Source organism: Amia ocellicauda, chromosome 19, assembly GCF_036373705.1.
Source record: "Amia ocellicauda isolate fAmiCal2 chromosome 19, fAmiCal2.hap1, whole genome shotgun sequence".
Lineage (NCBI taxonomy): Eukaryota > Metazoa > Chordata > Actinopteri > Amiiformes > Amiidae > Amia > Amia ocellicauda.
Window position 1 is genome coordinate 21,725,095 of NC_089868.1, and position 18,573 is coordinate 21,743,667.

The 18,573-nt window shown below is 34.8% G+C and overlaps 1 protein-coding gene across 1 annotated transcript in view; it reads right to left on the bottom strand.

The window, feature by feature from the left end:
- Positions 1–13,435, bottom strand: part of nr5a2 (nuclear receptor subfamily 5, group A, member 2) — a 54,834-nt gene extending 41,399 nt beyond the window's left edge. The window contains exons 1-4 of the mRNA XM_066692081.1: positions 13,209–13,435; positions 9,271–9,402; positions 5,080–5,198; positions 3,202–3,343 (exon numbers count right to left, since the gene is read on the bottom strand). Coding sequence (XP_066548178.1) covers positions 3,202–3,343; positions 5,080–5,198; positions 9,271–9,402; positions 13,209–13,272 — 457 coding nt within the window. The 5' untranslated portion in view covers positions 13,273–13,435. The remainder of the gene's footprint in view (positions 1–3,201; positions 3,344–5,079; positions 5,199–9,270; positions 9,403–13,208) is intronic.
- Between the last annotated feature and the right edge of the window lie 5,138 nt (positions 13,436–18,573).

An 18,573-nucleotide genomic window follows, 5' to 3' on the forward strand; every position in this document is an offset into this window, starting at 1 on the left:
AATCAGCTTTTTTTAAATCATAAAGTCAGAATTGACCTTATTCCTGACTTTAACTTGCAGATTCCATGATTATTCAGTATGAATAGTTTTATTGTGTAGACTTACTGAATAATACTGATGGATTTAAATTACTGAATTTTACTGAACATGAAATATCATTCAGTAGCATAAATATTTAAAGCATATATGAATATAAAATGCCAGAAGCGACCATAAATAAATAAATATATGGTACATTGTTTTCTATGTTTGCTTCAGTGTATTGGAAGCCCTAATGGACAAGGAGAAATACAACTTTAAATAAGATCCTTTTTCTCTACTAACACTAACAGATTACTATGCAATGCATATGACTGGAATGTAGGTGAGTGGATCTGCAAACTAACTAATGATTGACCTGGCCAATCGATAAGATGAACCTATATTCATCCTCCCCTACCCCCCAGCCAAAAAAAACCTTCTAAGCCTGAGAATAATCAAAACACAGAATAAGAAGAGTAAGACTGCAAAATAAATCAACCTTTGTAAACAGAATTAAAAGAAAATCAAATTATGAAGTAACCCTTTATTTAAAAAACAATCAAAAAGCAAGCCGGAGCAAAACAAATATATATGAAAGCGTACCCATGAACTCTGCCATTCAGAGACTGTGTTTTGATTTGTGTGTGTGCATGTGTGTGTTGAGGGTGCATGTTAATTATTTATGCTTAATTATTTCTCTTTTATGCTGGCAGTAGACTATACATTCTCGCACACGGTTGGCACGTGTGAGGAGAGGTGCCAGCGAATCATTTCCCAAGTGAAAAAGAGGGCTGATTTGGAGCCGATAGATAGTGTTATGGCTTCTAATATCTCCAGAATTAAAAATAATTAAAACAAATCCAGCTCAACAGCTGCCTTGGGAGTAATTTTAATGGTCTCTGTCACAGCAGTGTCTGTCACCGCCACGTAGATCTTAAAAAGGCCAACGAGAAATTCTCACCAAGTCCGTCTCGACTAATGGTGACTACACGAAAACAGGAACCTTTGACAGCTCTGTGACACACGGAGACTGCTGAGTGTTCCGCTGGAGGTTAAGTTTGGAGCTTTTTATCTTAGGGATTAGTGTAGCATTAAAAATTTATCACAAAACCCCGTGTATCTATTATACATTATTGTAAGGACTTTAACTATTAATGATTCCAACCAACAAGGTAATTTATGAGCTGAAAACTAATAGTTAGCCCTTTTGGGAAAACACAATTAGGTCTGACCCTGCAATTCAGAGCATGAATACATGTTTTGGTTACAATTTTTGTGTCTAATTAAACAAGGTTATTTACATGCATGTCATACGGTTTTTTCTGTAGCTAAAAATTAAAAATTAATCTCTTTCATATCCCTGCCTGTTTGCTCTCCGTTTCCTAAATTCATCTTTGCTAGCAGAAGTCCAATGTTGTAAACCTGGCAGAAGAACTGGTCAGTTATTCATGCATTTATTCCATTACATTCACTGGAATATTAAGCACACATAAGTAAGCATTTCTATATTATTAAAGTGTATTTATGGCTCCCTAGGTTGTGATTTAACATGAAAGTGTTTGTCATGTAATATACTGCTCCTTTCTGAATACACAGTATCTGTATGGATACTTATACTTGTGCATAAGTCTGTTTCCTTACCTCGCTGGTTTAAATTGAACAGTTTGAAACATGAAACATATAATCCATTATTATTAAAAAGTGAAGCTGCATAATTTATATTTTAAATGTTTTCCTAATAAGGCTCCTACATGAACATAGCCTGATTAAGGAAACATTGTTTTTGGAAATCTCTCAGGGTAATTGCCAACTCAAATCCAGTGATTTCTTTATTTTTTTTACCACTACTCATTTTAATTTACAAAGTTTTTTTTTTTTTTTTTTTTTTACAGACAGTTTTAAAATACATTTTTAAATGTATCCTTATCGTCGTTTGCCTGATATGATTTTGTAATTATGTAAGATTTATAAGTGAGAAAAATGACTTCATAAATAAGGATTCATATCTGAAATGGGAAATAGATATACCGAATCGTATTTAAGATTTTCATGTGGGGAGCGACAAGTAATAAAGCAGTTCAGGACAAATTTCTCAGCAAAATATAAATGCATGTTTTCCAAATTTGTGCTAAACAAACATGTTAATTATTTGAAAAATGAGACACACCCTTCCTTAGACCTTTTGTATTAAAAAACAATCTTCAGCAGGCTCAGAAAATTATAAAAAATATCATTCCATTTAATACTAGAACTAGTTTTGCTGGTTTACATTGTTATCTAGACAGCTACATATCAACAGAGAACACAGCCGCCATATCATATCTCTGTTTATAACAATACGAACGCCTTTATGTAGCCATGTCTCAGTTTTGTCTGCGTCAAAAATATTATATTTGTAATGTAATTGTGTTGCACTGTATAAACTATTGACATTTCATCAGTGCCAGAAAGTAAATTATTATTATTATTATTATTAAATTATTATTTACTTAACATGCAATAAAACATTATTTTCAATAATGAATAATGTGTATTATGTAGATATTAATATATAAATATAATACTGAAATCACATTAATGAAAATATATTAATACAATGACTATTCATATACACAGTGACCTCAATGGACCCAGCTTTAAACCAGTACTTTACCACATACACAGTTTGGCTGTCTGGATTGAAAGATTTCTGACATGCATTCAGGATCAAGCAAATATATTTTTGTTTAATCTGAAGCCAACAAAAGATTTTCTTGTAAGATGTTTTACTTGTGTACTGGCTGCTTCAGCACTCAAAAAATGTATACCCATTGATATGAGTGGCAAAGTACTGCAGGGCTTTTGGTATCCTGTTGCTAGCATATGAAAACAAATCAAAAGAAAATAAGCCCATAACATGACAGTCAAGGAAATTCTGCCCTCCAGCAAGTAACAATTAACAGTAATTCATTAGATTACTAAAACAGCGTTTGTATATGGCTAAACCAAAGGCTTCAGAAAGTATACATCGACCAAAATAAGCAGCTGTCCAGAACAAAAGTTAATTTTCTGAATGCCGGTTAAATAAAGGTCTGTGTTTTGATGTATTTTCTTTGAATGTGTCATGCATGTGTCATTTCCCTTATGGCTATCATTGCCAGAAGCTCAGAAAGCAAATGGTTTAATGAAAAACATCCTTACCTTCCAGTTTCATGCCAACAGTGAGACATTTCTGAAACCGACAGTAGGGACACCGTTTCCTTTGTGTTTTGTCAATCTGGCAGCTCTGGTTTTCTATACATGTGTACCTTTTATTATTCTGAACTGTGCGCTTGAAGAAACCCTATGGAAAACAATGATGTAGATGTAAAATACAAAGCACTTGGTTTAAATATAAATCATTCAAAAATAGAAGAATATACACACATGGTTCACACATTTTATTTTGTCCTGCAGTTGAAGAAATAATGACTCCACTTGATATTTGGTACTAGCTGTGACAGAATTTGCATATACAAATTGTATGCAAAGATGCACAGAGGGAGAACATTCCTATCAAAGTAAAGACTAAATAAAAATAAAAAAGCAATTCACAACAAACTGCTTTTTGATACTATTTATAAGTATTAAGTATACAAGTATCACCACTCTAACATTTAAATAACACTAGAAAACATACTGTTACTGTAGCAGCACTAAAGAAGTCAGTTAAACATTCCCCACGTGTGCATTTGCAGGAGTTATGATGCTGATATAATAAAAGTATATTGTAAGATATGTTAGAAATCCATTCACAGAAGGCAATAAAATAATACAGACTTTTTACTTAAAGGTTTCATTACTGACAACATATATTTAATGGAACATAACCAATTGCTTGAAGGTGCAAAGGGTGTTGACCTTTAACACAAAGGACAATATAAAAACCAAATTGGATCTTACATGCAGCTGCTCTACTAAACAAGTTTTGAGTGCATATGAAATATAGTACAGGATGATAACAACAATATTTCTGTATATATATATATATATATATATATATATAGAGAGAGAGAGAGAGAGAGAGAGAGAGACACACACACACACAATTAAAGAGCAGTTAAAACACTGAATTGGCATCATGTAACCTATCACAGATACAAAATGGTGTAGCATATATTTGCAACTGCACACTTTTACATTGCTAGAGTGTGGTAAATATTTAATATACCAAAATGTATAATAAAAAAGCTGTTATTAAAAAACAAACAAAAAACAATCAAGGAAATGCATAACACTTAAATCTTCATTTGACATTAAGTGGACTAAACAGTAAGGAACAAACTAATAAACCTGGCAATTGTAAGACATAAATGCGTGAACATTTTAAACAGAAAGGAATACATTTTTATCTCAGATTTGTCCTTTCCTTTTGAACAGGTAATAACGGGTGTTTGTTTTGACATAAGCCAGTGCACAGCATGCGTATGGATTACCAGGCATTGCTATGTGCTTCGATTCTGAACTCTGGGACTGTGCTCTCTTTGTTTTACATCTGAGAAAGTATTTGTTTTAGAGGATTCGGGAAAAAGTGGAACTGGATCTCACCCCCGAAAAACTGAACACATACTTCTGACGTAGAGAAGCGGTTACGAGCATTTAACTATTCATAAAATGTCCTCATCAAATCTGTTTCTGATACAGTAGAATTCTTTTCATCCGAGCCGTTGGGGATATGGAAAAAGACAGTCATTGCATACATTGCAATAAAGGAGACTTTCCTGCCACCAATGCAGAGCTACAGAAACATTTCTGGGGAGAACCCTTTCACAAACTCGAGGTGTAAACTGTAATAAAATATGTCATCAGCAAAATATAAGAATCTAAGTAGACACATTTGCTGCAATACTCTATACATGCCTTTATGTTGCTGTTCAAGGTGTACAATTCAAACCTGATCCTTAATCACAACTGGCAGAAATTAGTTTTATTTCATATTTAACTCCACCACCACCACCACCAATATTGTAGGTACAATAAAATTGAAAAAACAACAGGAGCAACAGGAAAAACAGTGGGAGGAAAGAAAAGGGAACACACCTTGCAACTTTCGCAGGTAAGGAGACCGTAGTGGTACCCTGACACCTTGTCTCCGCAGACCGGACAGAGTTCGTCGAGATCTTCATCATAAGAGTAGTCCATCATTTTAAACTGGGGGGCTGCAAAAGCACAGGGGCACATTGGCTGACTCAAAGCTTAGTCACAACATAAAAGGTTTCACTGTGAGTGCATCTTGTTCCAGGAACTGCTCTGGCATGCTTTCCGTAAAATATACTAAGCAGAACATTGTCTAGAGGCCTGCAACTCTACTGACTCCATAAACAGTGATAAAACAGTATTGTCATCAATTTAGGACAGATGGTGCTTCCAACCAACCCTGCCCCCAATTAATACAAATAACCTTCTAGAGTGGGCAGGAATTTGTGCAGCTTGATTAGACACTTATTGATTTTTGTTTCCTGCCTCACAAATTGGATAATTAGTCCTTCACACACAAGACTATAGGTAGTGATTCGGGATAACATTTCTGGACACCATAAAGACTAATAACAATTAAAAACAGAGGAAGACTTCATGCACCATTCAGTGAGATCGGAGGACTCGAAACAAGCAACTGTTACGTCATATTCCTAATGTATAACGTGCATGTTAATACTTCTTTCTGTTTGTCTTTTTGTGATTTCGTGTTATTTTCTTTCTGTCGAAAACCTAACATGGTACAGAAAATGAATTATGTGGACGCTTGCAAACTTTTCAATAAGGGGAGCAGAGAAAGAGTCCTAATCTACTTAATATGCATTCATACATATTCATAGTAACATTTTAAACTGGCCTGGAAACAGCAGTAAATATTTAAGGCTATAGCGCTGAAGGAGCAGCCTGCTTCTGCCACAGAAAAAACGAAACACTACTTTGGAGTGCAGTTTTTTAAAAGAGCAACACATTGGCTTAAATTGGCTTTGGCGACTTAATTAATTGAAATGATGTTCAGTATATAAATATATATAGTTGCTGGATTTCAACACGTGTTACCACCTGTTCTCTTATAAAAGTGGAACTTGGGAACAAAAAGGGATAAAACGCCCGTCTTATCTAACAGTCTGAGTTTAAAGCAAACATAATGCATCTTGCATAAATAGGCTATCCTTTGATTTAAATATAAAAAAGTAAAATGGAAAAATATTTCAAACCTTCTGAACAATGCAGTTACTAAAGCAAAATTTAACGCTAAACTGATACATTATCGGCTAATAGAAAACAGTAATAATTTGCGTAAAATGTGATCTGCTGAACTGTTCCATTCTCACATTGATAACAGTGGGATGCACTGGACTCATGCAATTGAAATGAGTTTAAAACAAGTTTGCTTGGCTTTTTTAATTACTTTGATTTCGTATATTTATTCCTTGGACGCTGGCGATGTTGTCATACCGTCATACTTGCTTCAAATCATAAAACATGCCATTAATAATTACTACGCATGCCAGGGGACGGTCTTAATTTTAGTAAAACGCATCAAGTGAATTATTTGTTGAATTCTAGATAATAGATATTTAACTCCCAAGTGGTACAAGTAGAAAATGTAAGATTGGAGACTTGTATCCGCAAGTGAACAACACCGCAGACAGCAGGTTGCCTAAAGCAAAATGGATTTTCAAAAAAGCCTTCTTGGAAACTCCTGATGACTATCAATGTAGTTATAATAAAAATACACTAATTATACCATTAGAACTAAAATCTATTATTATTATTATATTACATGTAATAGTGGTAGTAACTTTCTTTATTATTATTTTTTTAAAGTACACTGTATTTTATAAAATATTGAGTTTTATTTCCTTATAGATTAATATTATAATAACAATAATAATAATATGGAAAAAACAACGTCATATTTACGGGAAATTTAGCAGGACCTTTTTCAGAATTTATGCCGAATTGTTTCAAACCTGAGATGCTTAATTTTTGAAAAACATCATTTTTTAATTTAAGAAGATAAAACTCAAAACTAACAAATATAAACTGGCCCATACAAATAAGACAAACCACTGAATTATTAGAATAAACCTCATATCTGAATCAATATTTGCGGAAGAAAACCATTCTCTCCTTTATTGATAGCTTTGCGTATTTTAAGTAAGACTAAATATAGGCTATACATTACATATGATGCCCATCACATTTTATTGATCAGGAAGAAGTTTTAAGATCACGCAACTTAAACGTATAATAAAGTTAAAAATAGTTCACCTGACTTTTTGTTTAGTCTCTCCTTTTTACCAGAAAAACGTTATTGTCGCTTTGCGTGTACAGATCTTTCAAAAAGAAGAAAAGAAAAGAGAACTAAACAACAACTCATTTGCAGAAAAGTAACAGTAGCAACCATAAGAAAAGGTGAATATATCCTCAGGTATAGAGAGATGCATAGATAGAAATACATACACTCCTATGCCCAAAGGTAGGCTATTTTTAACTTTGCTTTTACTTTTAGGCATAAACGTTTATGTTTAGAAAATATCTGTCAAGCATGTTTATACAGTAAGAAGATTAAACATGGTGAATGTGTAAAAATGAAGTACATTGTTTTATTTAAATATATGCATCAGCTGATGTCAACGTAAAATTTAAGTATAGATACATTTTCCTTGTTGTGGATTGAGCTGGCTATAATACACCTAGCCTATACACACACATATATATTGCCTAGTTGTATCATTGATATGAAATTATATTTTTTTCCGCATATTAAGGAACACTTTCCTCATGATATTCACCTGTCTGAATGTCTTAGGGACCCAAAGTCCCAGCAAACTTAATATCCCAGCGCTGCAACAACAGGTTGAACAAATAATCTCTTCTCAATGTCTCTGCATTGGCTTTCAGTTAAAACATATTATTAATTATTACTGTCATTATTAGTATTAGTAATTTAAACCGAGCACATACTAAAACCTTAAATACATTGTAGGCGATTTCTAAAACCTGTCCATATATTTGAGCTACAAATTCTTCGCGCACACACTATGGCAGGTCGTTACCATATACACTGGAATTAAAAGTAATTATTACAGTAAATACATTTATAAAATATACACACTACCTTAAAGCACAAACTGGTAACCCTAACGCATCTTAGAAAAATCCCTAATATTAATGCAATTGTATTATTATAAATAATTCAATGCAAAATAAAAATCTAAAGCATTCATATTTACCCCTTCCAAATGTCTTGTACTTGAGGGATAAAGTAATATACTACAGGCCCATTAACTGAACTGTTTTTATTTTAATCAGATTTTAGAAATACTTCATATTAGCAACCTCAGAGATATCTTACCTCCCATGGATCTCTACACAGATTAAGTAGTAGGCTACTAATCAGACCATCTAAAAGGCACAATGAAGCATACTTCACAATCTTGCATAACTGAACTTCATAACATCCATCTGAAACAGTGCATACCTTGAAAATGACCAAATAGACTAAATCAGAGTCGTCTTTGTATAACAGGGATTTCTGGAAACAAACTTGCTGGTCAATTACGTTTCCAGTACGTTATTATAATATATATCGACAGTAGTGCGATATAATTCAGAGTGGAATATAAGAATCTGAGACCAATACTTCAGAAAACAATTTTAAAAGCGTCCAATATCTACAGCACCTTCATGCAATTTGAAGCCCAGCAAAAAAAAAATAATAAAAAAAAATGAAATAAAAAAAAATACAGGAAGAAGCTTAAGATCACGCAACTTAAACGGACAATAAAAGTTAAAAACAGTCCACCTTACTTTTTGTTTACCAAAGGTGAACCACGAAAGTAAAAACGTCATTGCGATTTCAAAAAGAAGAAAGGAAAAAAGGACGGACTAAACAACAAGAAGAACAAGAACCAATTCGGAGAAAAAGTAACAGTAGCACCCATAAAAAGAGGTGAATCATATACATACACAGACACACACACACTCCTATGCCCAGAGCTGGGTTATTTTTAACTTTGTTTTTACTTTCAGTCTTAAACATTAGTAAACTGATACATTTATGTTTACAATATTCAACAAAATATCCATTCACAGATTATTGCGCCATTACGCACAGCCACGACAGTAGCCCACATAAAGCCCGGCTCTGCATCCTTTTCCGTCTGCGCTTCCCATGTCCCCTGCACGCATCTATGCCCTCACCATGCATGTGTGTGTTTCTTTGCACGCCAATGCATGTTGTCTCACCTTGCATGTTGTCTGCCATGTGCCCCTGTTCCCCATGCGATCGGCCGAGTCCCAGGGAGTCCGTCTCCACTTTGGGCAGCATGACAGCGCTGCGCAGCGGGACGGGGAGTCCGGGGGCGTCCGGCCGGCCACCTGGACGCAAGGGGGGACAGCACAGACCCGCACTTTATTGAAGAAAAAGTTCTTCCCAAAAATCCAGGCTCTGCCGGCGTCAGTTATTTGACAATCGCTGCTCTCTCACAGCATTGAGCATCAGAGTGCATCTCCAACCAACGGGGTCTTTTGTGCGCAACCTACACAGCACTGGTGCAGGATCTACAAGGCACAGGCGCCACTAACACTACAGAGCAATTAAAGGAGGTCACCCCAACATCTGCCACTTCTGCCTGGGCTGGCAAACATGCAGAAGAGGACACCTGAGCACTACGAGCATCGCCGCGTCTGTGCAGAAGGCTTCGGCAGCTATCTGATCTCCCGGTGCCCCCCTCGATGCTTCTGACATGGGTCTATAATACTAATGAGCTGCAGTTTAGTGTCAGGGAGTGCGGGGTGGCACAAGGCGGACCCCTCCTCTGTGTTGTGTCTATGGCCGGCTCTATCATCTGGGATGTGTTGAGTTGTGAAGTTCAAACCGCTCCTTCCTGCCCTGTTTACTCCTCACTTACAAATCGCCGGCCAATCAGGGCGCTTCAGGGTGGTCCGGCGTCACCGCCTTCGCCCACCAATCAGGTGCGGAGGCCAGGAACTGCATGTTGGAGGAGATGTTTTATTCTCCAAAATCACAGTCAAATGCAATTAACTGCGGTGTTATGTATGTGGGGGGAAGCAGATGATGGTCCGATTAAATATTTTAAATAAACGATTTTAGTAATGTCGTTGCATTGTGAAAAATGAGTCTGGCAGTGGCGTCCTACTCAAATAATTTTATTTATTTTTTAATTTAATTCCAGTGCAATATTAGGTTAATATGCAAAACAAACAAACAAAAAACATTTCCATGAGGTTTGCTCTTGTCTCCTTTTTAAGTGTACAGCTAATTTAAATACCTTGTCTTTTTTCTTTCTGGAAAGCAGCACATTGATTACAAAAATCAGACAGTTACAGACTATTATTTCTACTATTAACATAAACGACAACTACAATTACAGGTTAATAATGATAGTAATGATGATGACAGACATTATTGTGTAATTGCTCCATTAACCTAGCTAATATTATTGCGCGGCCAAATCTTTAATGGAAGATGACAATTAGACGAGTATGATAGCCACTATCTGTCTAGCTATATCATATGCACACATGCAGGTGTTTTATAATAACCGAGGTTTACAGAACAATATATATTTAAACCTACTTCTGATTAAATAAACCCTTCACGACCCATGCTGTAAATCACTTGTATAATTCAACTTTATATGCTGCGTGAGAGTATATGAATCAAAGGTCACTGGCGGTCCACCTTGAATTTTCTGCCCATGCATATCCAGTGGATAATGAACACATGGCTGAAAAATACATATGTTATGCTGAAAAAAGACATTGTGTTTGTGAAATAAAATGGGTGCATTTCAACTGTGCTGCTGTGTTGATTACAATAAGACATTTTACGGTCACAATTTCACTAATTAACCTTAAGATGGTTAATTGACGTGTTTCCTATAACAAAGTGCTTGTTTCCCGTTTCCCTTGGCTGATCAGACAGACATTAAGATACTTTATTAGATAACAGTCGGAAATATTAGCTTTGTAATCTACTGCTTAAATAATAGGCTAATAATCATCATCACCATCATAATAATAATAATCATAATATAAAATTAGGCTTATTTCTTAATATATTTTATATGCTATTTAATGGCGTTTTAAATGCAACATCTCCAGTTATATTTTGCGTTTATGAAATATGTTAATTTGCAAAGCATTACAATATTATTAAATACAATGTAAACGCGTTTAATATGAATAACTAAAGCAACCATTTTAACCACATGTTCATGCAGTTTGACGTTTCGCAATGAAATGCTAGAGAAACGAAGAAGCACTTTTTAAATACATGAAATCAGTAAAATCCCGGTAATAAGACTTACGATTTAGATAATTATTTTACAATTCAAATAATAAATTAAACAGCAATTTTAGGATTAGATATTTGAATGCATTATTATTATTATTATTATTATTATTATTATTATTATTATTATTATTATACATGTTCATTAAACGTATTAAAGATGTAGACAACTGTTCTTTATAGGTTTGACAAAAAATGTGTATTATCTTTTCTGTTTGCTTGAATTAGAAAATTAATGAAAGAAAAAAAAAAGAAAGAATAGCGACATATAACGCAAATGTCTGAAGTCATTCAGTTGACATTTTTTAAGGTTTTAAGATTGATACATGTGCTTATGTTTTAATATGTTATAAACGAATTATGATAATATTCCTCAAAAACCAAACACGTTGTGATGGTTTTCTACAGAATTAATTTAAATAAGAATATCAGGTCAATAGAAAAACAGATCCCACATTATAATCTGTCGGGTATATAAATAAACCAACAATAAAATAAATCAAACAAAAATACCACCACCAATTATTATTATTAAGGAAGCTGGACAAAAAAATATATACTTTATCACAGGTAGATGTTATAATTTAAAAGGCGTTTCTGACAAACAACATCCAAGTAAATGTGCTTTATGTTGATGTCAAATATAGATAGCACTAATTAAAATTCAGTCCTTACCATTTCCATTTTGTATCAAACTTATTTGCTGTCAGTTGCCTAATCTAATTATTTTAGATTATCTGGACACACAATTATCTATTTATGTAGCCTATTTAAATCATCCAGTGCAGCCGCGGACTGATGCTACTACGTCGAATAAGATCCGCAACTTTATAAAATAAATATATTTCCCCTTCACAGGTGAAATACAGTGAAATTCCCATTGAAAGACCTACCGGGTTTGTTTTATAATGATACGGAAAAGTGTAGAAAACATGTCATAGTCGACACGGCTCGGAGACTTTCTTGATGTATCCCAAACATAAAATCAATCAATCAATACAAGTAACCCGAGCGTACACGAATTCTTAATTTTTAAACCTTTAAAATATAGATACCAAGTACTAGAAACCATCCCATTTGCATGTACAAGGCCAAAGCGGTTTACAGGTGCACGATCACTGTCAATATAGGAAGAAGAATATATATATATATTTTTTAACCTTTCAAATAAGCGAGCAAAAAATTAAATACAATATAACAGGCACATTTATTTACTGTACATTTCTACTCTTGCTATGAAAACTTTGTATTTAGTCATATATGTATACAAATATATGGTCTAATGATTATATTTAACTTGTATTAAATAAACTTCCCAAATTCTTTTTCTTTTTGCGGTGGTAGGCTACGACAGAAGTTACTGGAATGTAATATTAATGCGTTTAGGTTTAGATAACACAAACATGTCTTAGTTACATGCTTGCATTTCCCTTCAATTGTGAACCCTCTAAACATTGTAGTTGGGGAGGGGGTAAGGGTTGGGGGTCGCCTAAGGAAGTCATAACACCCTGGACCTTAGACCATGCAATCAATCAATTAACACAAGTGGAATACTTAATACTAAAATATTACAAAACACTTTTAAACGTGCATGAAGATATACTTCACATTTGTACACATTCATATTTTGTACTGTTCATTGACAGAAAAATGTATAGAGATAAAAGACAAACTTGCCATCTATTCTCCTATACTGCAGCAAACTGTATCCTGGTCAATTCATAGACCCAAGATAAGGACAAGAAAAGGCAGACTTCCCAGCTTAGGTGTTGGGACACAGAGGGAGAATCGCCCAAGTTGCTGACGTAGCCCCACAAACAGACAGAAAAGCATTTCCCACAACCAAGGTAGAGAAATTGCTACTCACCTAAACCAGAGAGCTCTTGCTTTGTAAAATCCTGCCTGATGCCAGACTCAGGGCTTGAAGACATTATAGACTTCGAGTGCTGTGTGCCCTTGAGAGAAAATCATATAAAATTGACCGTGAAAAAGTGTGACTAGTAAACTTTTTCCGGCCTTGGTCCTAGGAAGACTTCAGGGAAAGTTTGGGTTAAAAACAGATATCATCTACGGACTTGGAAGAACTACTGAATGTTCCCATGCACCCCCCCAAACCCCCCTCCCCAGAAATAGTGACCCATGTTAAACCAATGGCCCTATCTCATAGGTACTAATCAGAAATATTTAAAACCCATGTTTGTGATAGGCCTCTGGTGATCACATGACCAAGGAGAGGTTGATAAATCCCTGTTATAAACTGACAGGGAGACAGATAAGAACTCTCGACAGATAATGGAGTAAGAATTATTAACCAGTAGGGGAAAGACTGGGAGAATTGCTATATAGGCCATTGACTGTTTTGCGGAGAAGGTGGTAAAAGAACTGGGGTCAAAAGATCACACTTCACATGTGAATGTACCTGTGTAAACTTTAGCCTAATGCAGCTCGGTCGTTATATTTCTTAATACTTACATGGCAAAGTGCAAGACATTCTAAGGAAAATCAATCTGTTTTTTACTGCTTCTCAGGAATAATCTTTAAACATTGTGTAGGCATGGAGCCACTTATTGGGTTATTATTAGGTTCAAGTAAATTTTATTTAAGAAACCACAGCTTTCAATCACACCTAAGTTGTATCCTACTATTATGGAGGATGAGCTGACAATCAATACACCTTACTCTTAAACCCTGTAGTGATCAGTAGGGCAGTAAATACAAACTGAACAGTCAAAAAAACAAGAAATGAAAAGATACTGTCTTACTTGCATGTTGCATAAAACTTGAGGATCAGTTGAAAGACAGGTATTTTGTATTTATTTATATACTCTAAGTACAATTTGAACACACCAAATTATTATTATGTTGACAAAGATATTTTATTTATTTATTTCACTGGTGTCTTGTTATTGGCCTGTTATCAACAATTTAAAAGATGAGCAAGGGCAATTGTAAAAAGATACAACAGTCATATAATCTTACCTTTGTCCATTTAGTGGCTTTCCCAAACAGAATTGACTTGCCCTCCAATGAATTAATTCAAGACGCCTGTTTTGTGTCACGGTCACCCTAAACTTGGGCTTTATTAAAAGTCAGGGGTTCTATTGTTACCTGCTGTGGCAGTACTAGCAATGAGCAATATTCTGTAAGGTGAGACTTTGCTCTGTTAACAATGCAGAGAGTGGAACTGGGGTCAAGAGATCAGGCTTTGAGGGACAAGTAGCCAAATGAACTGAAGCGTATTGACTGTAAACTTAGGCTTGTGACCTAATGTTGTGCTGTCACCAGCGCTTCAAGAGGGGGACAACCGGCTGTGGTTGTTTTGACTACCACAAGTATACATGAACTGATAACAGGAGGGTACCTTAAAGTCCTTTTCTATCTGATAAGATTAAGTATTTTTTTTTTTTTGCAGAAGAAAGGGGATTTGTGAACTCACAATTGCCTTTGTTGAATTAGTCAGCTTTATGATGCTGCCCCGTGTGTTAAAGCCCGACCAGACTCAAACGCTGGGCAGTGTGGCGGTGAGCCATTCATTCTTAGGACACCAGCACTGTGATTGTGGGTCAAGGTTTACAGCTTCTAAAGAAACAGAGTTTGTTACAACAGTGAAATAGTCATAAAACTATGAGGGATAGTGCATGTGTTTTAAATGTTTAAACATTATTGTAAGATTTGAATGGAGAACATTACAAAAAGAAGAAAATATGATTAAGTGATAAACTTTGTAGGTGGGGCATGGAAAAGGGAAGCTATAGACTGATGCAAATGGAAAAACCCTTCATTCGTATATCTTAAAGATCAATGATGAGAACTACCTTCATGTCAATGAAGTTGAACTTAATTAAAACAGTTTCCATCCTTGCTGTCGTATATGAGGTTAGGTTTTGATGAAGCTATAAAGTCTTATTTATTATTATAGTTTCTTAATTATTTCTTAATTGAGAACTTTTATGGCTCAGCCTGAAATTTACTAGCAATCAATATTGGATTTTAAAGTGTTTGCAATAAAACTGAAGTTATTAGTTATCTAATGTGTCTGCCAGAATACCTTCAGTTTGGTCAGCCTTTTACTATGTATTTAGCCATATATTGAAATGCTCATTAAAATCTGTTTGTGTATATCAAGTACATTTTAATTTAAAATATTATATATATTTTTTGCTTTAAGTGGAACTAAAGATTATGTAACACATTTCTGTCTCAATATGCTTAAAAATGTCCCTGTAATAATATATTTAAATCCATATAGTGCAGTTTTTCTTCAGTCTTTATTTACCAATATATTTATAAAATGAGAGTTTTGATCACAAACTCAATTTTCACTACATCAGGCCTTTCCCTCCCCCTTGAATGTACTTATCTCCTGAGAACCTCAGCACCCGGCACAGATTCGATCACAAGGTGTTAAATACAGACAATGTCACACAGTTATTCTGACATTGATAACTTAACAGAAAACTGCATGGTTATGAAAAAGGTTTCCTGTGCGAAAAGGTGGCTTCAGTAAAATCTTGATTATATTTGCATTTTTGCAAGACAATTGAATCATTCATACGGTTTATTCAAAAGCAGTGCCATATTTAACAAGGTAAGCCAAATCCAATCAGAATAGAAACAAGTTTAATTTACCCCCTGTGATATATAAAATATTTTTTGATTCTCCCACACACGTATCAGCATCATATGTCAACAACATCAAAGCTGAACGAAAATTCTGTTAATATTTGATGTTTACATTTTCCTGTGGTGTACAGATGACTTACAACAAAAAAAAAAGCAAAACACTACTGTTATATCAATTAACAGGTCACGCAGCAGTCATTGTTCATTGCTTCCTATATGGCACTATTTTCAAGAGCTTTTAACAACAATAGCACTTGTTACTTAGTCAGGTGTGTAATCCAATGAGAACAAAGGCACTATCCTTGGTCAAAATAAAACAAAACACAATATAAACAAACTGTGCCCCTTTCTTATCAGCGTACAGCAGTTATGTCTGTAATTATTAATGAACAGAATTATTGGTCTTTTAAGTTTTCTTAGTGGTGTCAGTGCTGTTTTGTAAATTACTGTATACCACATAAAATGAGTGTGCTTATTTAAAAGCACATTTTATGAACAAGCAATTGGTTCAGTTGGTTTCGAAGTAGTTTGTATTTACAGTACTATGTACTGACCGCAACAGCCAATATACTAATCATGTTCTTTCCTTTTATCTTTCTCTTATGAATTAGGCTTAGGAAACAATTAATCAAATTAAACAGCCCGTTTGATATTTCTTATCCTAATGCAAATTCTCCCACAGATTAACTGGACATGAATACAAGTTTACTTTGGTATTGTCTCCCAGACTGTTGATAACTATATCTGATGACAGTCTCCTCCCCTTTATCTGTGTGAGTTGTAAAATGTTTATACACGACAAACACAACTGATCTCATGCTTCCTTTACCATTGTCCTGTAAAACAGCATACCAGGGAATATTTATGATTTTCTTTTATCGTCTTCATATGATATCAGCACACTTACACTGTTATAAACAAAAGCAGAGTCATCCTTATATGCAAGGTGGTTAATGACAGGCCCCGAGAACGGGCGAGTGTATAAATGTAGCAAAGCATATTTGCATGAATTTTCCAGTAATTAAAATGTAATTATACTTTAATGAAGAGTGATAAACCATCTCTAAACAAAAGTGCCATCCATTATTGTAATAGTTGTTTTTCTTCAGTTGTTAATACTATGACTAAAAGCCTCTTATGAACTCTGCTCCTTCCTCCTCCGGGACCTTTCTCATCCATTTCTATACTGACTAATGTTTACGCAACTGGGGATCTTCAGTGCATGTTATCTGAATTAGTAAGAATTCAGCAGATCACTCTTGCAAAGACTTAATGACTGTTTCTTCTGTATGTTTGCTCAAATTATATCAGTCAATCTTTCTCTTGTTTTTAGAAGACGCATGTAGTGGTCATATATATTTTATTAACAAAAACAGTGTGTAATACAATATCCTGAACATCTTTGTGTCTATTAACATACTACTAAATAGATGCTTGACATTTTAGTGCATACTGAGAAATAAGAGACTGCATGCACAGTTATGAGTGGAATAGTAAGGTTTTCAGAGGCATAGCTTCTCTGTTTGCCTCTCAGTTCTTGAAAGATGGTGTAGTAAAATCCAAACTGCTGACAGTCCATTTGGACACAATTTCATTGTGTACCTCCCCCCTCATCGAGTGTTACCATTGTGCTAGCTGACCTGATATAAATGTAGAGCAAATACTTAGCCTAACCATTAACTTTGTGGCTATGTTTGAACAGGACAACGCAAAGGAATGGCATTTATGGCAGGGTTTTTGTGTTTTTTTTGGTTTTTGTTTTAAATCTTGCCGTTTAAAACAACCAAACAGAAATTAAATTATGAGATGATCAGGCTTTCTTATTAATAAGGCATCTTTTAAGAACAACCACTTTCCACAAAGTCATTTGAGTATCACAAAACCAAAAAAAGGGGGTATTCTGTACATAATGTCTTCCAAAGACAAGGATCATCTGTCTCCATGCTTAGGGAAACAGAGATAACCTGTAACCCTTGATAATCACCTACATCACACCAGTTTTTACAAGGTCTACCATCATGAGCGATAATGAAAAACAATAAACTCTAAACAGCTATTATTCCTGGTTAAGAGTGTTGATTCTTTTTGATACATTTTGAAGGAAAAATATAAACTGATGAGGCTTAATCTTCATCATGAATTACACACAGCATCTGATTTTACATAGGAGGAAATGCTCTCTAATTAGCAAGGATGTCTAAAGGGTGCATTAGGGCCCTCTTTTGCATTTTAAAAGCAGTTAAGCACATTTTATGGCCAGAGTTGTCTCCTGCGTTCCATGGGAACAGTTGTCTCTGTGATATACAGTTTGCAAAACACTTAATGGCAATGCATGTTTAAAAGGCAATCATTAGCTCATGCAACTAACATGTCTCCATGTTCCTCTCTCTCCGGAGGCCACCTGAAACGGAGGTTCCCTCTGAGACATCTGCTTTCCTTTCACAATGTGTCCTGGAGCACTTTGCCCACAATTTTAAGAAATCTATGTTTTCAATTACATGAAAACAGACACCAGTGCTACAATACCAGAAACTACACTCACACACAACTGAGTCTGTGTACAGTAAAATTTACTTTTTTTCTGCATTATTTATTTTTTGTCCATTACT